General features: G+C 44.5%; 1 protein-coding gene across 1 annotated transcript in view; it reads left to right on the top strand.

Annotated features, from left to right (window-relative positions):
- The first annotated feature begins 3134 nt into the window (after positions 1–3134).
- LOC112232019 (glycine receptor subunit alpha-3-like) overlaps positions 3135–20143 on the top strand; it is a 100506-nt gene continuing 83497 nt past the window's right edge. The window contains exon 1 of the mRNA XM_024398815.2: positions 3135–3603. Within this exon, the coding sequence (XP_024254583.1) occupies positions 3533–3603 (71 nt within the window). The 5' untranslated portion in view covers positions 3135–3532. The remainder of the gene's footprint in view (positions 3604–20143) is intronic.

Consider the following 20143-nt stretch of genomic DNA (forward strand, 5'->3'; position numbering starts at 1 on the left):
GCTCTTAGCCTGACTGAGAATGTTGACAGTGGCAGACATGACCTGGTGATGAACTTAGCATCCATAAGAGCTCTCTCTTTCTCACTGTGCCTCAGAAGAACATCTGCAGATACCGGCATCAACCTCACACTCACTAGGGTATTCTGTAATTAGACTGTAAACTTCCAACCAGGGGGTGTTTTGAGTTCTGAAGCTATGTGGCATATGCCCCTTTGAGTCACCAGGCACTCTAGGAAGGCAAGTGGTTAAAGGGAATGTCACAAACTGTGAACCTGAGTTTATTAGGGTAAATAAATCAACCTCCTCCAAAGAGGAGCTTCTCGTTTTGCCTTAAAGATGCACTCTGGGATCTTAAGAACAAATTCGTAACAGATTGCGAGAATTGGATCTGTAAACATATCACAAAAATTGCAAAATTCTGACAATATCATAAGAATTGTAAAATTCGGGAACATATATCACAAAATGGATGACTTAATACACAAAAAACGGCGAACTGTTTTGGCTTGTGAGCACCACTTTCAAAACTACTGGCTGAAATTATAGACAAGTTTGAGAATCATTCCTTAACAGGATAGAAAGAACTATCAGGAGAGCAAGGCCAGTGCTTAAGCGCTAGATGACATACAGAAAGCAATTAGGGAGCCAGCTAGGAGAAGTTGCATGTCACGTGTCACTTTTTTAATACAATTTTATAAGAAATGAGCTGCCTGACAGCCGACATCCTTCTTTCAAATATGTCTTTGTTGTTTTCCTGTTCATACACTGTTAAAATGAAGTGCTTTGTAAAACCAAAACTACTGGCAACTAAGCTGCCACCAACGTGAAGGAGACGAAACCTTTGCTGGAGTATTGAAACATGGCCCTGAGATGTTCCGAAACATTACATGGTGTGTTGTAACACCATCTAATCACGTGTGGTGCAACACCTCGCCAAGGACTGGTAGCACTAACAGGAAAGGTTGAAAACACAAGAAGCTTACACACAAATAAAGAAAAGTACATCTATATTAATAGTAATATAGATGTACACTTTCTTTCTTCAAGCATGCATACAGCATTGTGTAAAATAATGAATAAGTCTAAAATGTTTGAATTACCCACGGTCCTCTGAAAACAGAGCCACCTGTCAAGGTAAGAAGTGCAAAGAGATTTAAACCAGACTTCCAATGAGTTCAATCACTCAATTTTCTCCATCTTTTGAGCAACATATTACGTTTATTTTAAAATGTTGGGGTAAAATGAAATGAACAAATCATTGAAACGACTTGCATACATTTTTTGTCAAATTCATCATTATTTTTACAGTGTGGCTGTGTGGTTGAGTGTATAAAATACCAATGAAATGTACCATCTTACTACCCCAGAGGTCGGGGGTTCAATTCCCGCTTCCGCCTGTTCCACTGTCACTCCTTCTCTGTCTCCTGTTTCTAATCAGTCTAAAGAATTTAGACAAAAAAAAAATCCATATTCCCTTATCATCAAATCAATATTGAGGCTATAAACCATTTGCATTGATTTACCATTTGATTGTATGAGAGGCACAGTCTGTAAAAATAGTGTTTTGATGCTACCTTTTACATGCACTGAAACCCCAAAAAGTGTTTTCACAACATTCTCTTAAAAACAACAATATTCAGATTTAAGAACCACTTTGGGTGTTTCAGAGTGCTTCTATTGTTTTAAACCACTTTCTGTGTATCATAACACTTGCATTAGGTTTATTTTCAAACACCCTCCAAACACCAGATCTCAGGCTAGGTACATTACCTTTCACGGTTTCATTACACAATCATAGTGTTTTGAGAATATTTTGACAGCGTATAACTGAACAGGACAATCCTCCTTTCTCTTTCTCTCTTAAATATACACACCTCCCTCTCACCCCATCATCCGAGGTGACATTGGAGAGGGCTGTGCTCCTCACACCTTCAGCAAGCTATCACCAGCAGCCCAAAGGCATTACAGACCTGTCCTGGCCTGTGGTGTAGTCATCACAGCTGTTGAAGAACCAGCACTTGACCACACTACACTTCAACACCATCGCCCCCATCACCTTGGCAGCATAATTAAATAATTACACACCATTCTATGGACATCGGGGTTCAACCCAGTTCAACAGCAATTTTCACATGTGTAGAGACTGCACTTTTGATAGCATCAGTAATGCATGTCAAACTGACAGGGACAGGCCAAATAGTCTGACTGCATGAGTGCTCTGTTCGGCAGGCTAAACTTGGAGTGCATGCCTGCTGCCCCATGCCTGCTTATCATCTGATTCCAGATCGGTTTGACAAAAACATGACCCACTACATTTGATTGTGAATGTGTGTGTGTCTACAGTACAGCACACACAGATGCAACCACCTCCACCCAGCTGTGCTGGACACCCTGCTCATGGCACCACACTGCCAGTCTTCATTATCCAGGCATCATACACCCTCTTGTAACTCACAATGTTACTCGTCATCCCGTGTGTGTGCGTGCGCGCGTGCGTGCGTGCGTGCAGATCCGACCCGACCTTATACATAATATCATATGCATACGGATGTTCTCAATATTGTATACATGAACGGACATATTACTCATATAAGGTAAGCTTTGGTGGAAACGTCACATTCCCTAGCAGTAATCCTAAACTAATTGTCCATGTTCTAAAATCCATGAATGTACTATTTATTTATTAAGCTTTCCTGACTGCTTTGCTCATGGTCATAGCGGGGGAAACTATCAAGACTCATATTGTTTAATAAACCATACCCGTAGAGATACGATGCATAATGTAGTAATCCATAATGGTACTTAAAAGCAATCATGAATCACATTCAATGTTGTTGTTTCGTAATATAATAGTAAATAGTCATGTGTAAACTATGGCTGCTATAGCTTACACATGACGCTGATCTGGACAGAAACTCGACAAGTAACATCTAATAAATGACAACAAATTGGATACATATTACAGGACCGTGCTGTAATATGTCAATGAAGAGAGAGCGAGATATATATATATATATATATATGCAGGATGCCCATGCAGGATTCCACATCAGTGCTTGTCTAATTGAAGCTATAGCGTGGCTCTGCTGGAACATTTATAGGAGCGAGTGGAATAATTCGCTGTCAGTCACCGGTGCAGCGCTCTCTCTCTGTGCCCCCGCTCTCCAAGACCGCTGAGATGTCTGTGAATGTGTCAAGAATATGTACAGCTGCCGAGCGCTACCCCACATTACTGGTGTTCCTACTTTAGAGTCGTATTTCAGAATTGACTATGCTCTCTTGTTGATGTCGTTGCTAGTTCGGTAAAAACCTGTCCAGTTATGAGTAGTGAAGTCGATTAGTAATATGTGGGATTCCGAAACTGTTATGCGTTTGCGTTTACCGTGCGCCACGAGCCTGCCGCGTGTTGGATTGTGTCGACATCAGTTGGAGCACTGTCCACGGTGCTGAAAGTCAAGAGTCTTACCCTAAGTGGCGAACAGAGGCAGCTGAGGCGTTCCCGAGTATATGTATATGCAACTCAAATCTTGAGATGACGCGGAAAAGGCTGCAATCTGTAGCTGTATGGGGATTCTTCGCGTGGGAAATAGCTGTGTTGCTAAGGTAAGGGAGTTCGGCAGCAGCCAACATTACGCGGCTTGATTTACTCACACTGATTGTTGAAGTTCCCGAACTGTTTGATTCATGTTAGGTGCTTTGATTGCGCCAATGACTTGAGTGGTTCGCAAATAGGCTATATGACCCTAAAACACTGGAAGCGTTTAATACGGAGTGGATTTTCCTCTCAAATTTGGGGATTAGGCTACAGGCACATAGATATAAGAATCATATCAAGTACAAAAGCCTATAAGAGAGTCACCTATGCATGATGTCTTATCTCGACAAACACACATGTGGTGATCCTTCCGCGAGTGATTTTGGCCATTGCCCAACAAATCAGTCAGAAACGGTACGATGATGATGCACGCGCCCTTTAGTATTCGTGATAAGTGAATTACATTTCTGTCTGTATTCAATTTAGACACTGTAAACTGTCTGCGTATTTCTCAAATCCCCGTTTCCCAGGAATTCGATCGGCATGCACAGTGTACTGATCTGATCTTGACGAGGATTTCTCTTCTCACTCTCTCAGTAACAGGTTCCGTTATCGAGACATCTCATGGAATAGATTTCTGGGCCGAGATAAAAGAAAAAGCCGCTTGAATTTTCCAAATAAATGGTATATTTGCCTGCAATCCGAATGAGCAGAATTATCTCTATATATGTAACACCTTAAATGATTGACAGGTAATTAACGATTAAACACTATGGGCTATTGTGAAAGTGAAGGTATTTGTAGATCAAGTTATAAGATAAGCTTTCTCACATAGAAGCAATCTTTATAGTGCAATTATGGTCCCAGCCAGCCACTGTCATTTGTTATGGAATACAACATGCTGGAGAGGCTGGTGTGTTGGATTTGGTCAAATATTAAGGCTTTAATAGTAAAGCTCTCTCTCTCTCACTCACTCACTCACTCACTCACTCACTCACTCACTCACTCACACACTCACACACTCACTCACACTCACTCACTCACTCACTCACTCACTCACTCACTCACTCACTCACTCACTCACTCACTCACTCACTCACTCACTCACCACACTCACTCACACACTCACTCACTCACTCACTCACACACTCACACACTCACTCACACATAAGCACATATGTCCAAGAAACATGATATGAAACATTGATAGATATAACAAAAACCTTTTTTCATGTTGATACAACTCAAGCACATACCCAAATCTACTTACCATCTAGAGAGCAGGTTACACATGATCACCTACACATGTCTGATCCACATATGTTTGCTCAAGCCAAGTGCAGTGTTCAGATGTCAGTTTGGTTCATGTGTAACAAGTTTGACAGTCTACCCACCTCATATTTGTCATTTGTCTTTTTAATTGGGTCATAGGGCCTTGTTAATTGACATTATGTCAGGCTTGACAAACAGCTATGCTACTGAGCAAACCGTCGGGCCCACCCATCTTTACAAAACACACGGCATGTTGCAATATCTTATTCGTTGTAAGCGGGCTGGACTCCCCTTTCAATAGCTACTCTCTCTCTCTCTAAGGATATCTCTAGCCCGCCCACTTCAATACTCTCTTCCCACTTCAATACTCTCTCCGGCTCTCATTCCTTCCCTGAGTCCTTCTCAACTAAGCACAGTACAACTCCACAGAGGTAATGCAATTGCTGCAAAGTCTAATCCCACTCAAGCCGTGCATCACCCCCACCAACACAAGTCTTCTCATTCAAAGGCCCCGTGCATGCACCGTCGATCATCCTCCATTATTTCATGACGCAACGCATTATTCTCATGTGATGTGTCTGTGATAGTAATGGTCCTCCGCTGGCATCCCCCTGTATTGAATTATTGATATCATGGCTGTGTCCCGAACGGCACCGTAAGCGGTCAAAAGTGGGACACTATTTAGGCTATCGGGTACCATTTGGGATGCAGGCCATGCCTGTTGCCATGTCCCTGACTGGCACACACTGCAATGTGTATTGGTTTAGTGTCAGCTCAGAGTCCAAGGAGACTGGAGAGTTTTCTATAGGGTTTATCTATGGGCTGGATCCCAGATAGCACCATATTCTACTACATTGTGCACTACTTTTGGGCTCTGGTCAAAAATAGTGCACTATGCAGGGAATAGAGTGCCATTTGGGACTCAGATTATGTGTGTAATTAGAATTCCGAGGATATATAGGTCAGACGCTTATTCTTGGTTGAGGGGTCTAGGCTTTAAACACTGTTCTCCCTCATCTTCAATACTCTGGCCGTGCATGGCAGCCAGTCCATGTTTGAGGTTTGTCACTTCACTTGAATGGCGAAAGGGACTCTTTGCACACTGTGTAGGGGAAGCTGAGTACTTGCAAATGAAACATTTATGGGAAAGTCTGTCTATGTTTTGCTGGCCAGATAGATCTTCATCAAGGGAGACACTTGGGTACCTAGCCTACTGTTTGCAAAGCTTGCACTGTGCCGTGCATTGTGGTCCGCGAGGGGTGCTAGCTTCCCTCTAGAGCAGACCCTTGTCCTGTGCTATGCCAGTGTGGAGCAACATGAGCAAACGGTCAGAAACCATTGATGTGGCATCAGACAGGGTTGTAGAGTTGGTGGCATGGTGAAGAGGGTAGGGGTAAGCCCTGGTAGGCATCATTTTGGAGGTGGTGTTCCACTATAAAGCTGTCTGTCTTACCAGGGCTGGGAGAGGAGAGAGAGAGGTGACCTGGCGGGCAGCACTGCCAGGAGAAGTAGTGGATTCCATTTTTAGCACTCAAATAAAATAAAATAAAGTTGTATTTGTCACATGCGCCGAATACAACAGGTGTGAACCTTACTGTGAAATGCTTACTTACAAGAAAGGGATGTTTTTCCTGCTTCTCAAAGTTGAATGACCTCCATTTGGGCTCTTATAGGATCTGTTTTTTGAATCCATGTCATTGCTGGACTGCTTACAAAATGGCAGTCTGAGGGAAGTATAGCTACATGGTGTTCCCGAAGAGAGGTTTGGAGAACACTGATAAACACTAACTGATAGGCTTCTTCAGCCCAGCCTCGTGAGTCATTAACTTAGGACAAAGAGTCTAAATCACTGATAAACGCAAACAGCTAGACTTCTTCAGCCCAGCCTCGTGAGTCATTAACTTAGGACAAAGAGTCTAAATCACTGATAAACGCAAACAGCTAGACTTCTTCAGCCCAGCCTCGTGAGTCATTAACTTAGAACAAAGAGTCTTAATCTCCAAATCCTCTGTCAGACAATCTGACATGATTGTCACCAGAACCCATGTGGTGTGTGCATCTACTGTGTGTCCATCCGCCCTCACTAGGACACACACATTCGTTTGTTTGTATCCTCCAATCCATCCCCCTGGGTTTAGTTTAACATGCTCTATTTTATGTGCATTGCTGTTCTGTACGTGCACTGCTGTTCTGTACGTGCACTGCTGTTCTGTACGTGCACTGCTGTTCTGTACGTGCACTGCTGTTCTGTACGTGCACTGCTGTTCTGTACGTGCACTGCTGTTCTGTACGTGCACTGCTGTTCTGTACGTGCACTGCTATTCTGTACGTGCACTGCTGTTCTGTACGTGCACTGCTGTTCTGTACGTGCACTGCTGTTCTGTACGTGCCTGCTCTGTGGGGATTACTAAATGATCTTTGAGGTAAACAGCGAGTGTTCCCACGCCCCACCGGGCATTACCGTGCCAACCAGTGGGCGACACGCGCAGGCGGTCTACACCACGCAGAGAGAGCGAGCACACTGGAGGAAACCTATTTAAACTGTCATAAATAGTCATGATGATATGCTCGTTCATCCTAAACGATTTACAGTTCAACACCTGGTCATATTTATACATGTGTCCAATGCAGGAATCAGACATCATAGGGAGAGCACACTGGTAGGAGCCTGTTCAATCTGTAATCTGATAATATCATATAATATGGTCGTTTAGCAGACGTTTCTTTACGCAAAAGTGATTAACAGTTGAACATGTAATTATGTTTAGTGTCCCATGCAGGAAATCAAACCAAATCCCAGCTATGGTATTGCAAACGAACACCATGCTCAGCCAAACATACTGAGGTCACTAAGAAGCACCTTCTTGACTGCTGTCACTCAACTTCATCTCTCTCCTTGTACTATTCAGCACAGACAGTTAAGGTCCTGTGTCGAGAGGGAGATGTGCTGCTGTTAGTGGTGGGGGTGTTTTGAGAGGTCAGGTTTCTGTAGTGCGGAACTCTCTCTCTCTGTCTCTCTCTCTCTGTCACAGAGCTTTGACCAATGGTAATACTGTACAGTAATGTGTTGTTGGCTGGAAGATACCTTTAACCATTTGACCCCTATTTGGTGTAAAATTCTAAGTGTAAATGTCAGAGCAACCCTTGGGGACTCTGGAATTGGTGTCAATTATCTGGAATCTCTTTGGCTACGTTTACACAGGCAGCACAATTCTGGCCTTTTCTTCACTATCGCTGACCAGCTAGCAAGTGTCTTCACTGATACTTTCAACCTCTCCCTGACCCAGTCTGTGATACCTGCATGTTTCAAGCAGACCACCATAGACCCTGTGCCCGAGAACGCCAAGGTAACCTGTCTAAATGACTATCGCCCCGTAGCACTCACATCTGTAGCCATGAAATGCTTTAAACGGCTGGTCATGGCTCACATTAACGCCATCGTCCCAGATACCCTGGACCCACTCCAATTTGCATACCGCCCCAACAGATCTACAGATGACGCAATCTCTATTGCACTCCACACTGCCCTTTCCCACCTTGACCAAATTAACCTATGTGAGACGACTGTTCATTGACTACAGCTCACCGTTCAATCACTAAGCTAAGGACCCTGGGACCGAACACCTCCTCCTGCAACTGGATCCTGGACTTTCTGACAGGCCGCCCCCAGGTGCTGAGAGTAGGCAAACACCTCCGCCACGCTGACCCTCAACACGGGGGCCCGCCGAGCTCCCTGCCGTCCATCACCTCTATACCAGGCGGTGGTACCCCGTGTATATAGCCAAGTTATCGTTACTCATTGTGGATTTATCCCTCGTGTTATTATTTGTTCTATTATATTCTAAATCTTTCTCTCTGCATTGTTAGGACGGGCCCGTAAGTAAGCATTTCACTGTTAGTCTATTAACCTATGTGAGATGGAACAAAATGTGACTTGATTTAATTTGATCTTTTTGACCAATCCGATCAGGTTCTGATGTGGAAAGATCTGAAGTGATTGGTCAAAAGACCATTAAGTGGAAAAAAAATATCAGAATTGGGCTGTCTCTGTAAAAACAGCCTTAGTTTATTAGCCTCCATCCCAAATGACACCTTTTCACTGTAGTAACCTACTTTTGATCAGAACCCTATGTCAAAAGTAGTTCACTATAAGAACGAATAGGGTGTCATTTGGGACGTAGCCTTTTTCCTCTAGTGTATTTACAGGCGCGTATCAATCCAATGTGGAAGAATACAAGATGTGACAATAAAGCTGGATGTTGTGATAGTGCTCACCACTTTTCCCCAAAACATAGATTGCCTAAGGGTTGAAATTGGTTTTGAATGGTGTGCGCTCGTGTGTGTCTGACTTGGTCATGTCTTCCAGAGCTTGCGGTCTCTCTGGCCCCTGCACTTTATTTGTTGTCATGAATGTGGCCACACTGGCTTGCTGACTCATATAACCCTGGTTGTGTCTTACACACACAAACACATACACACACTCACACACAGAGTGACTGAACCCTTTGTATCAGGGCGATTGAGTGAGTGGCCTGTGACGAGGTGCTGGACAGGCCTGACAGGGTCTTCAGTAAGCAATAAGGCATGAGAACCTGGGGATTATCATGTGATAACTCCCGACGCGAAGCCCTTAGATGGGAGTTACAGCCCTTAGGAGGGAGTTACAGCCCTTAGGAGGGAGTTGCAGCCCTTAGGAGGGAGTTACAGCCCTTAGGAGGGAGTTGCAGCCCTTAGGAGGGAGTTACAGCCCTTGGGAGGGAGTTGCAACCCTTAGGAGGGAGTTACAGCCCTTCGGAGGGAGTTGCAGCCCTTAGGAGGGAGTTACAGCCCTTGGGAGGGAGTTGCAGCCCTTAGGAGGGAGTTGCAGCCCTTGGGAGGGAGTTGCAGCCCTTAGGAGGGAGTTGCAGCCCTTAGGAGGGAGTTGCAGCCCTTAGGAGGGAGTTGCAGCCCTTAGGAGAGAGTTGCAGCCCTTAGGAGGGAGTTGCAGCCCTTAGGAGGAGTCACAGCCCTTAGGAGGGAGTTACAGCCCTTAAGAGGGAGTTACAGCCCTTAGATGGTAGTTACAGCCCTTAGATGGGAGTTACAGCCCTTAAGAGGGAGTTACAGCCCTTAGATGGGAATTACAGCCCTTAGATGGTAGTTACAGCCCTTAGATTACAGCCCTAGTTACAGCCCTTAGATGGGAGTTACAGCCCTTAAGAGGGAGTTACAGCCCTTAGATGGGAGTTACAGCCCTTAGATGGGAGTTACAGCCCTTGATGGGAGTTAGCTTTACAGCCCTTGATGGGAGTTACAGCACTTAGATGGGAGTTACAGCCCTTAGATGGGAGTTACAGCCCTTAGATGGGAGTTACAGCTCTTAGATGGGAGTTAGATGGGAGTTACAGCCCTTAGATGGGAGTTACAGCCCTTAGTTACAGCTGATGGGAGTTACAGCCCTTAGATGGGAGTTACAGCTCTTAGATGGGAGTTACAGCCCTTAGATGGGAGTTACAGCCTTAGATGGGAGTTACAGCACTTAGAGGGAATTACAGCCCTTAGATGGGAGTTACAGCCCTTAGATGGGAGTTACAGCTCTTAGGAGGGAGTTACAGCCCTTAGATGGGAGAGATGGGAGTTAGATGGGCCCAGCCCTTAGATGGGAGTTACAGCCCTTAGATGGGAGTTACAGCCCTTAGATGGGAGTTACAGCCCTTAGATGGGAGTTACAGCCCTTAGATGGGAGTTACAGCCCTTAGATGGGAGTTACAGCCCTTAGATGGGAGTTACAGCCCTTAGATGGGAGTTACAGCCCTTAGATGGGAGTTACAGCCCTTAGATGGGAGTTACAGCCCTTAGATGGGAGTTACAGCACTTAGGAGGGAATTACAGCCCTTAGATGGGAGTTACAGCCCTTAGATGGGAGTTACAGCCCTTAGATTGGAGTTACAGCCCTTAGATGGGAGTTACAACCCTTAGATGGGAGTTACAGCCTTTAGATGGGAGTTACAGCACTTAGATGGGAGTTACAGCCCTTAGATGGGAGTTACAGCACTTAGGAGGGAATTACAGCCCTTAGATGGGAGTTACAGCCCTTAGATGGGAGTTACAGCCCTTTTCAGAGGGAGTTAAATGAATCTTTCCGCCATGCAAAAGTGGCTAGCTTGTGAACCAACAACTGTAATGATGTATTTGAGAACCAACAAGTGCTCATTGTGCAAATGTATTTATGTTTTCAATAAACATCGGAGACAAAATCTAGTTGACATGGTTCAAGTTTTAATGTCACGTGCACAAGTACAGTGAAATGCCTTTATTGCTCCAGACCCAACAATGCAGTGATCAATATCAATGTAGCACTAAAAATAACAAGGTAGAACAAAAACACACAAGAAAAAAAAGAAATAAGGACACGAGAAAGTAAGAAGCAATACACATTTACAATATGCTGGGATACAAGAGTGGTAGAGGTAGATACTGTAGGTATAGGGGTAAGGTGACTAGGCATCAGGATATATGTGTGTGTGTGTGTGTGTGTGTGTGTGTGTAGAGTCAGTATAAATGTGTGAGCCTGTTATGTGTGTGTTGGAGTGTCAGTGAGTGTGTAGAGTCCTGTGTGTGTGCATATAGACAGTGCAAAAATGTAATAAAACAATCTAAGGCGAACCGTCTGTTTTGCCCCATAGTTGCGCTACGCGTCGGTTTTGTTGCTAAGCAACCACGTTATCTATGCATGCTAGCTACTTCTCCTTTGCTAGCTAGCTAGCCCACGAAATCACACCAAGCAGCTGAAATGACAACCAACTATGTGCACTTCCAATTCTTTGGATATATCCATTAATGATCCTTATAAATGAATTGGCGTGGATCAGAGAAGCTTTCAGCCTCCTCACGTTCATATGCATGGCACAGATGGAGATCACAAAAAAGGTCAGGCAGACAGCAAGGTTCAGACAAATCTCAACTGTTGCGAACCAAATGCTAGCCTGGTAGCATGGTGAAATATTGTCTAGACACTTTTTTTCCACGGGAGATGAAGCTTAGGGAGGGAAAGTGGATGTGCATTGATCAATCTAATGGAACTGTTAACAGGCATTACCTGGATAATTTGGGGGTTGTGGTGCTATAACTCCCTGCTATCAACCAATCGGCTTCCAGGATCCAAACAACCCATTTTAAAATATGTCATAGCAGCTCATATGGTCACTGTGCTCGAACATGGAGTTCCAGGAGATACGCTCTGGAAGATAGTTATCTGCCTGCTAGAACTACCAAACATGTCCCAGGAGATACGCTCTGGAAGATAGATATCTGCCTGCTAGAACTTCCAACCATGTCCCAGGAGATAAGCTCTGGAAGATAGATATCTGCCTGCTAGAACTTCTAACCATGTCCCAGGAGATAAGCTCTGGAATATAGATATCTGCCTGCTAGAACTTCCAACCATGTCCCAGAAGATAAGCTCTGGAAGATAGATATCTGCCTGCTAGAACTACCAAACATGTCCCATGAGATAAGCTCTGGAAGATAGATATCTGCCTGCTAGAACTTCCAACCATGTCCCAGGAGATAAGCTCTGGAAGATAGATATCTGCCTGCTAGAACTACCAACACTCACAAAGCCTGATAGTGGCTCTTCTAAAGCACTGTTATAAAGCTTTAAGGAGGTTGGAAGATGTGGTTATGATCTAAGCTCTGGTAGATATCCGCCTGCTTCCATAGAACTAACAACACTTAAAACACAGTCTGGCTGGTGTCCCAGTGGACGCTCTAATCTAAAGTACTGGTAAGGAGCTGGATGGTTTTCTTTGAGATACACATGTGACTGTGATGTAAGGTTCTGGATATGAGAGGGAAAAGAGCAACGGTCTGCTTGATGGTTCGTTTCACTGACTTGGCCTGTATTAACATGAGATGGTTTACAAGAGGCACTATGGATTTTTGCCTTGTTGCATATCTACACCAGCTAGCTACTGTACATCACCTTGAGCCTGAGTCAATTGGACATTTCCCTCTTCCTACTTCAGCTTTAACTCTGAGATATACAGATAGCTAAGTAACTATACGTCTGCATGGTACTTGATGTATGAGTGGATACGACAGTATAAACGTCTTCTCACCCCCCCTACATGATGCTAGGGCCGATGTGAAACCACATCTGTGCCCTCTCTCTCTCCAGATAGGCCGACTCACTGGCTGCTCGCTGGAGCGGAATGTTTCGGGTGCAGGGCAAGGGGCATGAGGCATGAGGCGGGCATCTACCCTACCAGCCTGGGCACAGATAACTGCTCATTTATAGTCTTGGTCTATTACCCATATAGTACACTTCTTTTGACCAGGGCCCAGCCATAGTTCCTCTGCTCCATTATACTGTAGCTATACTTCCAGGTGTGCTTGGGGACAATTCTATAACGTATTTTTATGTCTCCCCACTAACTCATAGTTTCTATATGCTTCAGCAGCGGCTCTGCCATTCTAACTCTACTTGAATGTGTGCTTTGGGAAAATTCTGTTATATGTTTTTCAGTGTCTGATTTTCCCTGCTTAGGGACATATCCATTATGTTTTACCATTGACTACATTAGCACATAGTAGCCGTACGCTTGACGCCGCTGGCTCTCTGACTCTCAGTAAGAACTCTCTCTGCGAAGGGAGAGAGGAGAATCTGGGGGTCTTAAACTCGATCCGCTCCCTTCCTCCCCCCTCCGTCGGCCTTGTGTCACTGGCTTGCATTTTAACAGATAGATTAAGGAGGGGAAGTGTTGAGTTATTGATGACGTTTGCTGGACGCGTCTCTCGTTGCCCCAACGCTCTTTTCTTCTTGAAGTTATTTTCTCTCTCTTTCCCCCATCTCTCTGTATGGGCATTCTGTCCCCCCCTTTCTCTCTGTCTCTCCCTTTCTCTGTCTTTTTGCTGGGTGAAAATCTTCATAGCTGCCTCTGGAAATCAGAGCCAAAGCAGAAGCAGCTAGCTGGCCTAGTAAGCTGCTTAAAACTATGTTTATTTAAGTTCTCTCAGAGCTATGGAGGATCTGGAGCAGAAACATTCAGGCCTGATTTCACTGTATGGCAGCACTAGCTTAATGCTAATGCTATGCACACACACATATATAATGTATATATATAATGACACAGTGCATTTGGAAAGTATTCAGACCCCTTGACTTTTTCCACTTTTTGTTACTTTACAGCCTTATTGTAAAATGGGGGGATAATCAATCTACACGCAATACGGCATAATGACAAAGCAAAACATGTTTTTGGATTATTAAAAAAATAAGAATAACAACAGAAATACCGTATTTACGTAATTATTCATACCCTTTTCTATGAGCCTCAAAATTGAGCTCAGGTGCATCCTGTTTCCATTGATCATCCTTGAGATGTTTCTACGACTTGATTGGAGACCACCTATGGTAAATTCAATTGATTGGACAAGATTAGGAAAGGCACACACCTGTCTATATAAGGTCCCACAGTTGACAGTGCATGTCACAGCAAAAACCAAGCCATGAGGTCAAAATAATTGTCCGTAGAGCTCCGAGACAGGATTGTTTTGAAACTCAGACCTGGGGAAGTGTACCAAAAAATGTCTGTAGCATTGAAGGTCCCCAAGAACACAGTGGCCTCCATCATTCTTAAATGGAAGAAGTTTGGAATCACCAAGACTCTTCCTAGAGCTGGCCACCTGGCCAAACTGAGCAATCAGGGGAGAAGGGTCACATCTGGAAGAAACCTGGCACCATCTCTATGGTGAAGCATGGCGGTGGCAGCATCTTGCTGTGGGTATGTTTTTCAACTGCAGAGAATGGGAGACTAGTTAGGATCGAGGAAAAGATGAACGGAGCAAAGTACAGACAGATCCTTGATGAAAAACTGCTTCAGAGTGCTCAGGACCTCAGACTGGGGCGAAGGTTCTTCCAACAGGACAACGACGCTAAACACACAGCCAAGAAAATGCAGGAGTGGCATCGGGACAAGTCTCTGAGTGTTCTGCAGAGAAGAATGGGAGAAACTCCCCAAATACAGGTGTGCCAAGCTTGTAGCGTCATACCCAAGAAGGCTGTAATCACTGCCAAAGGTGCTTCAACAAAGTACTGAGTAAAGGGTCTGAATACTTATGTAAATATGATATTTCAGTTTCTAAAAACCTGTTTTTGTTTTGTCATTATTCAATTTTTCAGAATAAGGCTGTAAAACCTAACAAAATATGAAAAAAGTCAAGGGGTCTGAATACTTTTCCAAATGCTCTGTGTGTGTGTGTGTGTGTGTGTGTGTGTGTGTGTGTGTGTGTGTGTGTGTGTGTGTGTGTGTGTGTGTGTGTGTGTGTGTGTGTGTGAATTGAATACAAATCTGAATTTGTAATGATGCAAAACTGTACCTTTTCTTCTTGAATTATGATGAAACACTCTTTTCATGCAATAAACATTATGTTCTTAAGATAATAGGATTCATGATGGTTTTGATATAGAGGTTAATAATGCCTTAGCTCACTTAAACCCAACTCACCAGTGTAGAATGTGGAGACAAATACAGGAACAATGTTAATATTAAGTCGAAGAAAGCCCCTCTTTTGACAGAGGATATGTTTTTGTGTTGACAGTGATTCAACCCCTCTGTATTCTGTAGATAACCAAGTGGTAGAGTGAATAGCCCAGTGTTCAGTGGCCTACTGAGTTGACTGAGTGAGCACATCAAGAGTGAGTCAGGGTCAGGCATGGCTGCACTGAACACACACACACACACACACACACACACACACACACACACACACACACACACACACACACACACACACACACACACACACACACACACACATACATACATACATACATACATACATACATACATACATACATACATACATACATACATACATACATACATACATACATACATACATACTGTCACGTTCTGACCTTTATTTCCTTTGTTTTGTCATTATTTAGTATGGTCAGGGCGTGAGTTGGGGTGGGCAGTCTATGTTTGTTTTTCTATGAATTTGGGATTTCTATGTTTCGGCCTAGTATGGTTCTCAATCAGAGGCAGGTGTCATTAGTTGTCTCTGATTGAGAATCATACTTAGGTAGCCTGGGTTTCACTGTTTGTTTGTGGATGTTTGTTTCCGTGTCTGTGTTTTTTACCACACGGTACTGTTTTGGTTTTCGTTCGTTTTCACATTTATTGTTTTTTATATTCAGTTGTGTTCATGTTAAGTATTTCTTATTAAAAGAACCATGGACACTTACCACGCCGCATATTGGTCCTCCGATCCTTCTCTCCTCTCCTCTTCAGACGAAGAGGAGGAAAGCCCATACATACATACATACATACATACATACATACATACATACATACACTGGTACATACATACACACATACATACATACATACATACATACATACATACATACATACATACATACATACATACATACATACATACATACATACATACATACATACATACACTGGTACATACATACACACATACACACTGGGCTTTGTCATATGGCACACTGCCAAAACATTCCCAAGCAGACCTTTATTTCACCCTTTAGCTTTTAGAAATCGAGTGAACTGGACACTGAAGCAGTTATCCTGACAGCTTGTTATATGAATCCTACAAAGATACTAGAAAACAATGGAAACTAACCCAACCTGGGTAGTTTTTATTTTCTACTTACTTCCATACAACTGCATGACCTGAGGAGGTAGGGTCAGTGAGCGACTGAGCAAGCAAGCGAAAGGGCCAGACGGTTAGCCCAAAATAATCACGTCGTGCCACTCCGCAGGCATCTCTTTACCCATGGCTGTGCCTGTGACTCTGCCATTTGAGCGAATCCCAAACAGCTGGGCTGCAGCCTGTCGCGTTCTCTTGTGAGGCAGGCCAGTCCGGTGTCACCCCCGTTGAGTTGTCATCCCCTTCGTCCGTAACCCTCCGTGACACGCAGGGGTGACACAGGGGGCAAGGGGGAATGATGCAAGGTCAATAGGCCATCGGGCACCGCTGGCCATGCTGGCATATTGCCTGAGGGGTTGGAGGGTCGGCCCAGTGTCAACCTAGTGTCGACTCAGCGTGTGTCTGCATCTTATTGTATGTGTGTCTTTGTGCGTGTGTGTGTGTGTGTGTGTGAGACAGGCATGACCCTCATTGTAATGTCCTTGTGGGAACAAGAGTACAAATGACACTCCGGAGAGGAGAACACGTCGCAGAAGATGAGAAATGCCAGCGAAGGCCCGCTGTTTTGTCACTAGTCATTGTAATCAGACAAGGGAGAGGCCTGGCTGGAGCTAAGGGAAAGAGAAGGCAGTATTTTACGACCACAATACGACGTCAAATACTATTTGTCTCTCAGACGATATCTCTTTGGCTTGCTGAATGATATGAACAGCAAGCTTTTTTTTCTGCATATAAGACGTCTTAGATATATAGAAACAATTATCACATAATCCCAAATCTTTTTCCCACCATAATATGTATTATACCCTGCTGGAGGAGATCTGAATGGCTTCTTTTTCAGTGGTTGAGGCGGCAGGCAAAACTGGTGTTATATCGTAAAGGCGAATCACGCTGTGCATTTGACAGGCACTGAAAACAAGGCGGATAAAGCCCAAGATGAGTTTAGTGTGAGCCTGCTTCATATGCAGGTGGATGAGAAGGAAGCAAGGATCTGGAGGAAGGCTTTAAATATACCTGGTAACAATTAGACTTCACAAGGAATCATTTTTTTGACTGTGTATCACTTAGGCTAGAGAGACTAGAGCATCGCTATGGCAATAAGACTCGGGGGTGGTTTGTATTCTTGTGGCTTTATGTTTATTAAAGAAATTCATCAATAGCCGTGAGTCATTTCTGAGACAAAATGCTCATCATGTGGGTTGACTGAAAATAAATAAACTCACTGAGAGAGTTCTCCATGCACAAATTAAGTTTACTCAAGTCATTATTGTGAGTTTTTGTCAACATAAATTCTGCAGTTGTTGCTCTTCAAATCAAATCAAATTTTATTTGTCACATACACATGGTTAGCAGATGTTAATGCGAGTGTAGCGAAATGCTTGTGCTTCTAGTTCCGACAATGCAGTAATAACGAACAAGTAATCTAACTAACAATTCCAAAAAAACTACTGTCTTATAACACAGTGTAAGGGGATAAAGAATATGTACATAAGGATATATGAATGAGTGATGGTACAGAGCAGCATAGGCAAGATACAGTAGATGATATCGAGTACAGTATATACATATGAGATAAGTATGTAAACCAAGTGGCATAGTTAAAGTGGCTAGTGATACATGTATTACATAAGGATGCAGTCGATGATATAGAGTACAGTATCAACGTATGCATATGAGATGAATAATGTAGGGTAAGTAACATTATATAAGGTAGCATTGTTTAAAGTGGCTAGTGATATATTTACATCATTTCCCATCAATTCCCATGATTAAAGTGGCTGGAGTAGAGTCAGTGTCATTGACAGTGTGTTGGCAGTAGCCACTCAATGTTAGTGGTGGCTGTTTAACAGTCTGATGGCCTTGAGATAGAAGCTGTTTTTCAGTCTCTCGGTCCCAGCTTTGATGCACCTGTACTGACCTCGCCTTCTGGATGACAGCGGGGTGAACAGGCAGTGGCTCGGGTGGTTGATGTCCTTGATGATCTTTATGGCCTTCCTGTAGCATCGGGTGGTGTAGGTGTCCTGGGGGCAGGTAGTTTGCCCCCGGTGATGCGTTGTGCAGACCTCACTACCCTCTGGAGAGCCTTACGGTTGAGGGCGGTGCAGTTGCCATACCAGGCGGTGATACAGCCCGCCAGGATGCTCTCGATTGTGCATCTGTAGAAGTTTGTGAGTGCTTTTGGTGACAAGCCGATTTCTTCAGCCTCCTGAGGTTGAAGAGGCGCTGCTGCGCCTTCCTCACGATGCTGTCTGTGTGAGTGGACCAATTCAGTTTGTCTGTGATGTGTATGCCGAGGAACTTAAAACTTGCTACCCTCTCCACTACTGTTCCATCGATGTGGATGGGGGTGTTCCCTCTGCTGTTTCCTGAAGTCCACAATCATCTCCTTAGTTTTGTTGACGTTGAGTGTGAGGTTATTTTCCTGACACCACACTCCGAGGGCCCTCACCTCCTCCCTGTAGGCCGTCTCGTAATCAAGCCTACCACTGTTGTGTCGTCCGCAAACTTGATGATTGAGTTGGAGGCGTGCATGGCCACGCAGTCGTGGGTGAACAGGGAGTACAGGAGAGGGCTCAGAACGCACCCTTGTGGGGCCCCAGTGTTAAGGATCAGCGGGGAGGAGATGTTGTTGCCTACCCTCACCACCTGGGGGCGGCCCGTCAGGAAGTCCAGTACCCAGTTGCACAGGGCGGGGTCGAGACCCAGGGTCTCGAGCTTGATGACGAGCTTGGAGGGTACTATGGTGTTGAATGCCGAGCTGTTGTCGATGAAAAGCATTCTCACATAGGTATTCCTCTTGTCCAGATGGGTTAGGGCAGTGTGCAGTGTGGTTGAGATTGCATCGTCTGTGGACCTATTTGGGCGGTAAGCAAATTGGAGTGGGTCAAGGGTGTCAGGTAGGGTGGAGGTGATGTGGTCCTTGACTAGTCTCTCAAAGCACTTCATGATGACGGATGTGAGTGCTACGGGGCGGTAGTCGATTAGCTCAGTTACCTTAGCTTTCTTGGGAACAGGAACAATGGTGGCCCTCTTGAAGCATGTGGGAACAGCAGACTGGTATAGGGATTGATTGAATATGTCTGTAAACACACCGGCCAGCTGGTCTGCGCATGCTCTGAGGGCGCGGCTGGGGATGCCGTCTGGGCCTGCAGCCTTGCGAGGGTTAACACATTTAAATGTCTTACTCACTTCGGCTGCAGTGAAGGAGAGACCGCATGTTTCCGTTGCAGGCCGTGTCAGTGGCACTGTATTGTCCTCAAAGCGGGCAAAAAAGTTATTTAGTCTGCCTGGGAGCAAGACATCCTGGTCCGTGACTGGGCTGGGTTTCTTCCTGTAGTCCGTGATTGACTGTAGACCCTGCCACATGCCTCTTGTGTCTGAGCCGTTGAATTGAGATTCTACTTTGTCTCTGTACTGGCGCTTAGCTTGTTTGATAGCCTTGCGGAGGGAATAGCTGCACTGTTTGTATTCAGTCATGTTACCAGACACCTTGCCCTGATTAAAAGCAGTGGTTCGTGCCTTCAGTTTCACACGAATGCTGCCATCAATCCACGGTTTCTGGTTAGGGAATGTTTTAATCGTTGCTATGGGAACGACATCTTCAACGCACGTTCTAATGAACTCGCACACCGTATCAGCGTATTCGTCAATGTTGTTGTCTGACGCAATACG

Source organism: Oncorhynchus tshawytscha, linkage group LG34 (genome assembly GCF_018296145.1).
Source record: "Oncorhynchus tshawytscha isolate Ot180627B linkage group LG34, Otsh_v2.0, whole genome shotgun sequence".
Lineage (NCBI taxonomy): Eukaryota > Metazoa > Chordata > Actinopteri > Salmoniformes > Salmonidae > Oncorhynchus > Oncorhynchus tshawytscha.